This window comes from Oncorhynchus mykiss, chromosome 13, assembly GCF_013265735.2.
Source record: "Oncorhynchus mykiss isolate Arlee chromosome 13, USDA_OmykA_1.1, whole genome shotgun sequence".
Taxonomy (NCBI): Eukaryota; Metazoa; Chordata; class Actinopteri; order Salmoniformes; family Salmonidae; genus Oncorhynchus; species Oncorhynchus mykiss.
The window spans coordinates 36,747,963-36,760,990 of record NC_048577.1 but is presented as its reverse complement, the minus strand read 5'-3'; the positions used below and the strand labels follow the sequence as shown (position 1 = coordinate 36,760,990).

The window sequence follows — 13,028 nt, the reverse complement described above, 5'->3', positions numbered from 1 at the left end:
GAATAAGGCTGTAACGTAACAAATTGTGGAAAAAGTCAAGGGGTCTGAATACTTTCTGAATGCAATGCATATTAGCAAATACTTTAGCTACCATTTGTGTTTTTTGTAATTAAAATTCACAGGAGAATGTCACAAGGAGTTCACATTTGCTTAGCATTAACAAGATATCCTCATGATGGGGATATCATGGAGATATCTTGTTTTTGGTAAGCAAATGTGAACTGATAGGCCATCAGTACGGAATAGGGTAGACTAGAATGGTTTAGAACAGAATAACATTGACTAGAATAGAATAGAGGTGGATTAGCCAGTGTGTTCATCATTTGTCTTTCATTTAACAATTAATACTGGATATCTTAAATAGTCTGGCTTAAATACAACAAAAATGATCTTCCCTGGAGGCACATTAACTTGTGGTGAGTTGCACATACCACTTGTGCAGTAGGCACTCAATTATCTTACAATACATGTCTATTATTCATTAGTGAGAAAAAAAATGTATAGACTGACATATCGTGAACTGTTGAGGAACTGCAGTGTGGCCGATAGACTGAAATGTCGACTGAGTAAGGTTGAACCGGATGCTGTTTCAGTTTGTGTTGAAATTTGAATCATTAACGGTTTTTGATCATTTTAATCAATACGAATAATGGTTTCACTATTAGTGTGCTGTGTGTGTGCGTTCTGGACAGGTCTCCTTGCCATCTCGAACGCTCTGTAATAAGAGAACTGACATGTGCATATGCCTCGCAGCATGCGTCATTGCACAGGAAGCTGCGCTCTCTTGAGCAATGTATTCGGAGAGTTCGAGAAATGGCTAGAAATCATGAGTGCTATTTTTTAGGCAATGGGGGCGGTATATATTCTGGTGAAGTACATTCAGATTCAAACATCGACTCAACGAGAATACTAAAGGGAAAAGAAAGCAAGAAAAGAGAAGAGACACGTTCAACAGACCTCTACATTCATAAACTGTAAGTAAAGGGGAATTCATTCAGGACCCTATTTTCATAATGGCTGTGACAGTTATAAACTTGATAGAATAAACAATGATGCTATGTTGGTTGTGTGGACATAGCTGATTTAGCTATAACATTATGCCAGAATATTTGGTTAACTAATAAAGAAATAATATTATAATGATATAATATTCATTGGACAGACTATGCCTACATTCTTTTTTTTTGTAGCATATTATTATTTTATTATAATTAGTTATTTGTTCATTTTAAGAAAATCTGCTCTAATTCTGTGAAGATAACACAATATTGTTCAGGAGTGTTCATAGAAAAAATTGAGGCCTGTTGTGAAAAGAGTTTCTCTGTAATAGATTAGCAGAAATGATTGTGTCTAACACTAATATATATATTTATATATATATATATATATATATGTATGTATGTATATAACACCAATAAGAAACACAAACATTGACAACAGTGTTGTTTTCAGACCTGGGTTCAAATGCTAATTATTGTTTTTCAAGGACTTTAAAATACCAGTACATTTTGAAATATAAGTAGTTGAATATTGGAATGTGTTTGGAAATACATTTGGAAAGTATTACCATGTATTTGAAAATCCTCAAATACACAGAAAATAAGAATTAGAAATACTTAAATACGCATGTATTTGAACCCAGGTCTGGTTGTTATTCAAGTATATTTAGGCTAACATCTCTGTTGGTGGAGATTGACATTACTTGCACCTAGGTTTTCGTAGAAGAATATCAATTTCTAAAATATTATTTCATTCATTTGAAGGCAACTAACTCCAAACCATCAAGATGTCATCAGCTAAAGGCCCGTCTATCGGCATTGACCTGGGCACCACCTACTCCTGTGTGGGGGTGTTCCAGCATGGTAAAGTGGAGATCATCGCCAACGACCAGGGCAACAGGACTACACCCAGCTATGTGGCCTTCACAGACACTGAGAGACTTATCGGAGACGCAGCAAAGAACCAGGTGGCCATGAACCCCAACAACACCGTTTTCGACGCCAAACGCCTGATTGGCCGAAAGTTCAACGATCAGGTCGTGCAAGCCGACATGAAGCACTGGCCCTTCAAGGTGGTCAGCGACGGAGGAAAGCCTAAAGTTCAGGTCGATTACAAAGGTGAGAACAAATGCTTCAACCCAGAGGAGATCTCCTCCATGGTCCTGGTGAAGATGAGGGAGATCGCTGAGGCTTACCTGGGCCAGAAGGTGTCCAATGCAGTCATCACAGTCCCTGCCTACTTCAACGATTCACAGAGACAGGCCACTAAGGACGCTGGAGTGATCGCTGGGCTGAATGTGCTGAGGATCATCAACGAGCCCACGGCGGCAGCCATCGCCTACGGCATGGACAAAGGCATGTCCAGGGAACGCAACGTCCTGATTTTTGACCTGGGTGGGGGCACTTTTGACGTGTCCATCCTGACCATCGAGGATGGGATCTTTGAGGTGAAGGCCACAGCTGGAGACACTCACCTGGGCGGGGAGGACTTTGACAACCGCCTGGTCAGTCACTTTGTGGAGGAGTTCAAGAGGAAACACAAGAAGGACATCAGCCAGAACAAGCGGGCTCTGAGGAGGCTGAGGACAGCCTGCGAGAGGGCCAAGAGAACACTGTCCTCCAGCTCCCAGGCCAGCATTGAGATTGACTCTCTTTTTGAGGGCATCGACTTCTACACCTCCATCACCAGGGCTCGTTTTGAGGAAATGTGTTCCGACCTCTTCAGGGGAACCCTGGAGCCTGTGGAGAAAGCCCTCGGGGATGCCAAGATGGACAAGGCCCAAATTCACGACGTCGTCCTGGTCGGAGGCTCCACCCGGATCCCCAAGGTCCAGAAGCTCCTGCAGGACTTTTTCAACGGCCGAGAGCTAAACAAGAGCATCAACCCAGACGAGGCGGTGGCCTACGGCGCTGCCATCCAGGCGGCCATCTTGTCTGGCGACAAGTCTGAGAACGTCCAGGACCTGCTGCTGCTGGATGTGGCTCCCCTGTCCCTGGGCATCGAAACCGCCGGAGGGGTCATGACCGCCCTGATCAAACGCAACACCACCATCCCATCCAAACAGACCCAGACCTTCACCACTTACTCCGACAACCAGCCCGGGGTCATGATCCAGGTCTACGAGGGAGAGAGAGCCATGACCAAGGACAACAACCTCCTGGGGAAGTTTGAGCTCTCTGGGATCCCCCCTGCCCCACGAGGAGTCCCTCAGATCGAGGTGACCTTTGACATCGACGCCAATGGCATTCTGAACGTATCAGCGGTGGACAAGAGCACGGGCAAAGAGAACAAGATCACCATCACCAACGACAAGGGCCGGCTCAGCAAAGAGGATATTGAGAGGATGGTGCAGGACGCTGACAAATACAAAGCTGAGGATGACGCACAGAGGGAGAAGATAGCTGCCAAGAACTCCCTGGAGTCGTACGCCTTCAATATGAAGAGCAGCGTGGAGGACGACAACATGAAAGGCAAGATCAGCCAGGAGGACAAAAAGAAAGTGGTGGACAGGTGCGACCAGACCATTTCCTGGTTGGAGAACAACCAGCTGGGCGACAAAGAGGAGTATGAGCATCAGCTAAAGGAGCTGGAGAAAGTATGCCAGCCTATCATTACCAAGCTGTACCAGCAGGGAGGGATGCCCACAGGTTGCTGTGGAGACCAGGCACGGACCAGCTCTGGTGACAGCTCCCAAGGCCCAACCATTGAAGAGATTGACTAATGTGAGGGATTTTTATAAAGGACTTTTCAAAATGCATTAGTATCACTGCATACAATTTACTATCCAGGAAATACTTTGTACTTGTAAAAACACACTGTACATCTGTTGCTTCATACCATATTGCATTGCTGGACATTGCAAATAAAATGTATTTAAATATGTTTCTAGGTCTGTTGGCTGTTTTCTTGAATTCCTTCTCATCATAACACATTGATTATTCACATTTTTTACACAATACCATGAAATATTGTAAACAAAACTTTGATAGACGGCTAAACCACCAGAGAGAACAAGTGAAGACACCTTAATGGCCACAATGTTTAGCTTATCAACTCTTTATTCTGCGATAACATCTGATACAATCACTATGGTCCTTCTTGGAAAAAGCAGCACAAATACACTTCTGGCACATATAAAAAAAACAATTACAGGTCACATTTTTCCTTACTTTGTGCTTATTGGTGTCAAGCTCAAAGAACCAAATACTGTATATTTGACTGATTTTGAAGTATTTAAAGTGGAACTGACAGCATTTGAACTACTTTGTTTCATATCTGCAAACGGACAATCATAATATCAGTAAAACATATCAAATTCACAGTTTATGCTTCAAAACCAACTTTGTAAGAGGTTTTTTAAAAATAGGTTCTATTTGACTCAAAATTCCATGTTGTACAGTACGGTATTGTTGGCAGAATAGATGGATGCAGCTCAATGCATGATTAATATAATTCACCAATACATTTCTTGGTAGTCCAAAACATATTTCTATCAGGTTGTAAATTATGGCTGGCCTAGTACATTGTTTGCTGCCGCCACCCATTCAGGATGCAGTGTTTCAGTTTCAATGACTTCATATTTTGAACAAAAACGGACGACTGTAAATAAGGCTGGGAATGTCAATACAATGAAACTATAAGGTGCTCACTCATACAATTATTATTTAATTCAATGAAAAACATGTTTTAAGTTCAAATGTTACAACAACCTATCGCTAAGTTGTTGTTATTTGGTGATAAATACTTTTTGATTAGGGTCGCAGCATATTATGGACTTCTGCAAGCGTAGCAGCAAAGGCTGGACAAATGATTTATCTATTTTGTTTTAAAACGTTAAGATGCTATATACAGCATATGAACATAAGTGGACATTATAAAGGGCCATATTCTTTAGAATAAAACAATGGCCAGTTTGAGTTGCAGTTGCACGTTGTTTTGTAAAAGAAATAGCCTATGTCTGGCGAATTCTTTGGGTACATTGACTTCAATAATTCAAAACCTAGGAGCCTCGTGGTTCTCACCACATTCCATAGAATTACACAATAATTATGACTACAGCTGGAGGACATCCTCCAACCTATCAGATCTCTTGCAGTATGAACTAACAAGTTTTCCATCCAAAGGATCTGATCATTAATTTAGTACTGAAAGCATAAGCTACAGCTAGCTAGCACTGCAGTGAGTAGTTGACTCAAAGAGAGAAAGGCAATAGTTGAAGCAGCATAGAGAGAGAGAGATAGCTATATTTCATTAGATGTTTTCTTCTTCTTAGTCTACCTTTCACTTAGCTATTGCAGCTAATTTATTCTACCCAAAGAACCTGACTCAAACAGAGATAACTGCTATTTATGTTAGCTAGCTGGCTAAGGCTATCCAACACTGAAACTCTTCCAAGTCAATGTAAGCTTTTGGTTTTATAAATGTATGGGCACCGGGGCCCGCCGGTTTAACTGCTAAACTACTTGCTGTAAACTGTAATGCGTGATTGTACACTTGGGATTGGATTGTGGGTTTACTAATGTGTTTGTTCTATTTTGGTTTGTTTTAATATAACCTTGATATGGTGACGATGTAGGTTGTGTAGCGGTTAGTGGTTATGGTGTGACGGTTTGGCAAGGATAGGTTTTTGTGCCTAGTCACAGATAGCTGTTGTGTTGTGTACTGAAGTCCACAAGTGAAGGGAAAAGGTGAGAGGAGGAAAGCCTGTAGATGCGAGAATGAATTTTACAACAAGTAAAGTGATAATGCTCTATGTGGCTGCTATGAAATTTAACTGTGTGTGGGTGATCAGGGGTGTATTCATTCTGCCGATTGTTTCTTAAACAGAACGAAATGGGGCGGGACCTACCTGAATTTATTTGTCCAATAGAAACTTTCGAAACGTTTTGCAACTATTTGGACTAAAGATTACACCCCAGATCAGCTAGATGCAGGCAAGAGTGTGCAAGATGGGATTGAATGTGTCTCTGCCTGTCACCTTGATCACTCCAATTTGTCTCTCGACCTGTGCACCTACGGTATAAACTTTCATTTCTAGGCTATAGGTTGTAGCAATCTCTTGATTGGTATAGGGAAAATTTGAGTGTCATGTAGTAGCCTAAACCTATTGATGTGACATTGAGCTGGGTGAATGGGAATATGAATGACAGTCATCCAATATGCTATAATCGAAATAAGGCCATGGTAATAAAACGAAATCCTCCATAATCTTGAACGGCACTGCTGTGTATATAGTGTGAAGGGTGTCCTCATCTAGTAGTTGCATTCTGATATGGTAAGGCAACTTAAAGTGCGTGAAATCATAGTATTTTACTGTCAGCCATTGTTGCCATTAATGCTCAATCAGACCAGGAGAGGAGGGAGATTAATGAGCCAATTGTCAACTGCGGATTATTAGGTGACCGTGATGGTTTGAAGGTCAAATTGGGAATTTAACCAGGACACCGGGGTTAACACCCCTACTCTTACAATAAGTGCCATGGGATCTTTAATGACCTCAGAGAGTCAGGACACCCGTTTAACGTCCCATCTGAAAGATGGCACCCTACACATGGCAATGTCCCCAATCACTGCCCTGGGGCATTAAGATTTTAAAAAATTAGACCAGAGGAAAGAGTGCCTCCTACTGGCCCTCCAACACCACTTCCAGCAGCATCTGGTCTCCCATCTAGGGACTGACCAGGACCAACCCTGCTTAGCTTCAGAAGCAAGCCAGCAGTGGTATGCAGGGTGGTAAGCTGCTGGCGAAATAAGGTATTTCTGTTTTTATTTTTAATAAATATGAGACAATTTTAAAAAAAAAAGTGTTTTCTTTGTCATTATGAGGTATTGACTGTTGACTGGTGATGAAAAAAATAATTTCATACATTTTTAGAATAAGGCTGTAACGTAACAAATTGTGGAAAAAGTCAAGGGGTCTGAATACTTTCTGAATGCAATGCATATTAGCAAATACTTTAGCTACCATTTGTGTTTTTTGTAATTAAAATTCACAGGAGAATGTCACAAGGAGTTCACATTTGCTTAGCATTAACAAGATATCCTCATGATGGGGATATCATGGAGATATCTTGTTTTTGGTAAGCAAATGTGAACTGATAGGCCATCAGTACGGAATAGGGTAGACTAGAATGGTTTAGAACAGAATAACATTGACTAGAATAGAATAGAGGTGGATTAGCCAGTGTGTTCATCATTTGTCTTTTATTTAACAATTAATACTGGATATCTTAAATAGTCTGGCTTAAATACAACAAAAAGGATCTTCCCTGGAGGCACATTAACTTGTGGTGAGTTGCACATACCACTTGTGCAGTAGGCACTCAATTATCTTACAATACATGTCTATTATTCATTAGTGAGAGAAAAAAATGTATAGACTGACATATCGTGAACTGTTGAGGAACTGCAGTGTGGCCGATAGACTGAAATGTCGACTAAGTAAGGTTGAACCCGGATGCTGTTTCATTTGTGTTGAAATTTGAATCATTAACGTTTTTTGATCATTTTAATCAATACGAATAATGGTTTCACTATTAGTGTGCTGTGTGTGTGCGTTCTGGACAGGTCTCCTTGCCTCTCGAACGCTCTGTAATAAGAGAACTGACATGTGCATATGCCTCGCAGCCTACGTCATTGCACAGGAAGCTGCGCTCTCTTGAGCAATGTATTCGGAGAGTTCGAGAAATGGCTAGAAATCATGAGTGCTATTTTTTAGGCAATGGGGGCGGTATATATTCTGGTGAAGTACATTCAGATTCAAACATCGACTCAACGAGAATACTAAAGGGAAAAGAAAGCAAGAAAAGAGAAGAGACACGTTCAACAGACCTCTACATTCATAAACTGTAAGTAAAGGGGAATTCATTCAGGACCCTATTTTCATAATGGCTGTGACAGTTATAAACTTGATAGAATAAACAATGATGCTATGTTGGTTGTGTGGACATAGCTGATTTAGCTATAACATTATGCCAGAATATTTGGTTAACTAATAAAGAAATAATATTATAATGATATAATATTCATTGGACAGACTATGCCTACATTCTTTTTTTTTGTAGCATATTATTATTTTATTATAATTAGTTATTTGTTCATTTTAAGAAAATCTGCTCTAATTCTGTGAAGATAACACAATATTGTTCAGGAGTGTTCATAGAAAAAATTGAGGCCTGTTGTGAAAAGAGTTTCTCTGTAATAGATTAGCAGAAATGATTGTGTCTAACACTAATATATATATTTATATATATATATATATATATATATATATATATGTATGTATGTATATAACACCAATAAGAAACACAAACATTGACAACAGTGTTGTTTTCAGACCTGGGTTCAAATGCTAATTATTGTTTTTCAAGGACTTTAAAATACCAGTACATTTTGAAATATAAGTAGTTGAATATTGGAATGTGTTTGGAAATACATTTGGAAAGTATTACCATGTATTTGAAAATCCTCAAATACACAGAAAATAAGAATTAGAAATACTTAAATACGCATGTATTTGAACCCAGGTCTGGTTGTTATTCAAGTATATTTAGGCTAACATCTCTGTTGGTGGAGATTGACATTACTTGCACCTAGGTTTTCGTAGAAGAATATCAATTTCTAAAATATTATTTCATTCATTTGAAGGCAACTAACTCCAAACCATCAAGATGTCATCAGCTAAAGGCCCGTCTATCGGCATTGACCTGGGCACCACCTACTCCTGTGTGGGGGTGTTCCAGCATGGTAAAGTGGAGATCATCGCCAACGACCAGGGCAACAGGACCACACCCAGCTATGTGGCCTTCACAGACACTGAGAGACTTATCGGAGACGCAGCAAAGAACCAGGTGGCCATGAACCCCAACAACACCGTTTTCGACGCCAAACGCCTGATTGGCCGAAAGTTCAACGATCAGGTCGTGCAAGCCGACATGAAGCACTGGCCCTTCAAGGTGGTCAGCGACGGAGGAAAGCCTAAAGTTCAGGTCGATTACAAAGGTGAGAACAAATGCTTCAACCCAGAGGAGATCTCCTCCATGGTCCTGGTGAAGATGAGGGAGATCGCTGAGGCTTACCTGGGCCAGAAGGTGTCCAATGCAGTCATCACAGTCCCTGCCTACTTCAACGATTCACAGAGACAGGCCACTAAGGACGCTGGAGTGATCGCTGGGCTGAATGTGCTGAGGATCATCAACGAGCCCACGGCGGCAGCCATCGCCTACGGCATGGACAAAGGCATGTCCAGGGAACGCAACGTCCTGATTTTTGACCTGGGTGGGGGCACTTTTGACGTGTCCATCCTGACCATCGAGGATGGGATCTTTGAGGTGAAGGCCACAGCTGGAGACACTCACCTGGGCGGGGAGGACTTTGACAACCGCCTGGTCAGTCACTTTGTGGAGGAGTTCAAGAGGAAACACAAGAAGGACATCAGCCAGAACAAGCGGGCTCTGAGGAGGCTGAGGACAGCCTGCGAGAGGGCCAAGAGAACACTGTCCTCCAGCTCCCAGGCCAGCATTGAGATTGACTCTCTTTTTGAGGGCATCGACTTCTACACCTCCATCACCAGGGCTCGTTTTGAGGAAATGTGTTCCGACCTCTTCAGGGGAACCCTGGAGCCTGTGGAGAAAGCCCTCGGGGATGCCAAGATGGACAAGGCCCAAATTCACGACGTCGTCCTGGTCGGAGGCTCCACCCGGATCCCCAAGGTCCAGAAGCTCCTGCAGGACTTTTTCAACGGCCGAGAGCTAAACAAGAGCATCAACCCAGACGAGGCGGTGGCCTACGGCGCTGCCATCCAGGCGGCCATCTTGTCTGGCGACAAGTCTGAGAACGTCCAGGACCTGCTGCTGCTGGATGTGGCTCCCCTGTCCCTGGGCATCGAAACCGCCGGAGGGGTCATGACCGCCCTGATCAAACGCAACACCACCATCCCATCCAAACAGACCCAGACCTTCACCACTTACTCCGACAACCAGCCCGGGGTCATGATCCAGGTCTACGAGGGAGAGAGAGCCATGACCAAGGACAACAACCTCCTGGGGAAGTTTGAGCTCTCTGGGATCCCCCCTGCCCCACGAGGAGTCCCTCAGATCGAGGTGACCTTTGACATCGACGCCAATGGCATTCTGAACGTATCAGCGGTGGACAAGAGCACGGGCAAAGAGAACAAGATCACCATCACCAACGACAAGGGCCGGCTCAGCAAAGAGGATATTGAGAGGATGGTGCAGGACGCTGACAAATACAAAGCTGAGGATGACGCACAGAGGGAGAAGATAGCTGCCAAGAACTCCCTGGAGTCGTACGCCTTCAATATGAAGAGCAGCGTGGAGGACGACAACATGAAAGGCAAGATCAGCCAGGAGGACAAAAAGAAAGTGGTGGACAGGTGCGACCAGACCATTTCCTGGTTGGAGAACAACCAGCTGGGCGACAAAGAGGAGTATGAGCATCAGCTAAAGGAGCTGGAGAAAGTATGCCAGCCTATCATTACCAAGCTGTACCAGCAGGGAGGGATGCCCACAGGTTGCTGTGGAGACCAGGCACGGACCAGCTCTGGTGACAGCTCCCAAGGCCCAACCATTGAAGAGATTGACTAATGTGAGGGATTTTTATAAAGGACTTTTCAAAATGCATTAGTATCACTGCATACAATTTACTATCCAGGAAATACTTTGTACTTGTAAAAACACACTGTACATCTGTTGCTTCATACCATATTGCATTGCTGGACATTGCAAATAAAATGTATTTAAATATGTTTCTAGGTCTGTTGGCTGTTTTCTTGAATTCCTTCTCATCATAACACATTGATTATTCACATTTTTTACACAATACCATGAAATATTGTAAACAAAACTTTGATAGACGGCTAAACCACCAGAGAGAACAAGTGAAGACACCTTAATGGCCACAATGTTTAGCTTATCAACTCTTTATTCTGCGATAACATCTGATACAATCACTATGGTCCTTCTTGGAAAAAGCAGCACAAATACACTTCTGGCACATATAAAAAAAACAATTACAGGTCACATTTTTCCTTACTTTGTGCTTATTGGTGTCAAGCTCAAAGAACCAAATACTGTATATTTGACTGATTTTGAAGTATTTAAAGTGGAACTGACAGCATTTGAACTACTTTGTTTCATATCTGCAAATGGACAATCATAATATCAGTAAAACATATCAAATTCACAGTTTATGCTTCAAAACCAACTTTGTAAGAGGTTTTTTTAAAATAGGTTCTATTTGACTCAAAATTCCATGTTGTACAGTACGGTATTGTTGGCAGAATAGATGGATGCAGCTCAATGCATGATTAATATAATTCACCAATACATTTCTTGGTAGTCCAAAACATATTTCTATCAGGTTGTAAATTATGGCTGGCCTAGTACATTGTTTGCTGCCGCCACCCATTCAGGATGCAGTGTTTCAGTTTCAATGACTTCATATTTTGAACAAAAACGGACGACTGTAAATAAGGCTGGGAATGTCAATACAATGAAACTATAAGGTGCTCACTCATACAATTATTATTTAATTCAATGAAAAACATGTTTTAAGTTCAAATGTTACAACAACCTATCGCTAAGTTGTTGTTATTTGGTGATAAATACTTTTTGATTAGGGTCGCAGCATATTATGGACTTCTGCAAGCGTAGCAGCAAAGGCTGGACAAATGATTTATCTATTTTGTTTTAAAACGTTAAGATGCTATATACAGCATATGAACATAAGTGGACATTATAAAGGGCCATATTCTTTAGAATAAAACAATGGCCAGTTTGAGTTGCAGTTGCACGTTGTTTTGTAAAAGAAATAGCCTATGTCTGGCGAATTCTTTGGGTACATTGACTTCAATAATTCAAAACCTAGGAGCCTCGTGGTTCTCACCACATTCCATAGAATTACACAATAATTATGACTACAGCTGGAGGACATCCTCCAACCTATCAGATCTCTTGCAGTATGAACTAACAAGTTTTCCATCCAAAGGATCTGATCATTAATTTAGTACTGAAAGCATAAGCTACAGCTAGCTAGCACTGCAGTGAGTAGTTGACTCAAAGAGAGAAAGGCAATAGTTGAAGCAGCATAGAGAGAGAGAGATAGCTATATTTCATTAGATGTTTTCTTCTTCTTAGTCTACCTTTCACTTAGCTATTGCAGCTAATTTATTCTACCCAAAGAACCTGACTCAAACAGAGATAACTGCTATTTATGTTAGCTAGCTGGCTAAGGCTATCCAACACTGAAACTCTTCCAAGTCAATGTAAGCTTTTGGTTTTATAAATGTATGGGCACCGGGGCCCGCCGGTTTAACTGCTAAACTACTTGCTGTAAACTGTAATGCGTGATTGTACACTTGGGATTGGATTGTGGGTTTACTAATGTGTTTGTTCTATTTTGGTTTGTTTTAATATAACCTTGATATGGTGACGATGTAGGTTGTGTAGCGGTTAGTGGTTATGGTGTGACGGTTTGGCAAGGATAGGTTTTTGTGCCTAGTCACAGATAGCTGTTGTGTTGTGTACTGAAGTCCACAAGTGAAGGGAAAAGGTGAGAGGAGGAAAGCCTGTAGATGCGAGAATGAATTTTACAACAAGTAAAGTGATAATGCTCTATGTGGCTGCTATGAAATTTAACTGTGTGTGGGTGATCAGGGGTGTATTCATTCTGCCGATTGTTTCTTAAACAGAACGAAATGGGGCGGGACCTACCTGAATTTATTTGTCCAATAGAAACTTTCGAAACGTTTTGCAACTATTTGGACTAAAGATTACACCCCAGATCAGCTAGATGCAGGCAAGAGTGTGCAAGATGGGATTGAATGTGTCTCTGCCTGTCACCTTGATCACTCCAATTTGTCTCTCGACCTGTGCACCTACGGTATAAACTTTCATTTCTAGGCTATAGGTTGTAGCAATCTCTTGATTGGTATAGGAAAATTTGAGTGTCATGTAGTAGCCTAAACCTATTGATGTGACATTGAGCTGGGTGAATGGGAATATGAATGA

General features: G+C 41.7%; 2 protein-coding genes across 2 annotated transcripts; both read left to right on the top strand.

Moving 5' to 3' along the window:
* The first annotated feature begins 871 nt into the window (after nucleotides 1-871).
* On the top strand, nucleotides 872-3,883 carry LOC118938281 (heat shock 70 kDa protein). The gene is made up of 2 exons (XM_036940948.1): nucleotides 872-974; nucleotides 1,764-3,883. The coding sequence occupies exon 2, from the start codon at nucleotides 1,787-1,789 to the stop codon at nucleotides 3,719-3,721; it is 1,935 nt and encodes a 644-aa protein (XP_036796843.1). The 5' UTR covers nucleotides 872-974; nucleotides 1,764-1,786; the 3' UTR covers nucleotides 3,722-3,883.
* A 3,770-nt stretch (nucleotides 3,884-7,653) lies between these two features.
* On the top strand, nucleotides 7,654-10,766 carry LOC118938280 (heat shock 70 kDa protein). Its single transcript, XM_036940947.1, has 2 exons — nucleotides 7,654-7,847; nucleotides 8,647-10,766. The coding sequence occupies exon 2, from the start codon at nucleotides 8,670-8,672 to the stop codon at nucleotides 10,602-10,604; it is 1,935 nt and encodes a 644-aa protein (XP_036796842.1). The 5' UTR covers nucleotides 7,654-7,847; nucleotides 8,647-8,669; the 3' UTR covers nucleotides 10,605-10,766.
* Nucleotides 10,767-13,028: the final 2,262 nt, after the last annotated feature.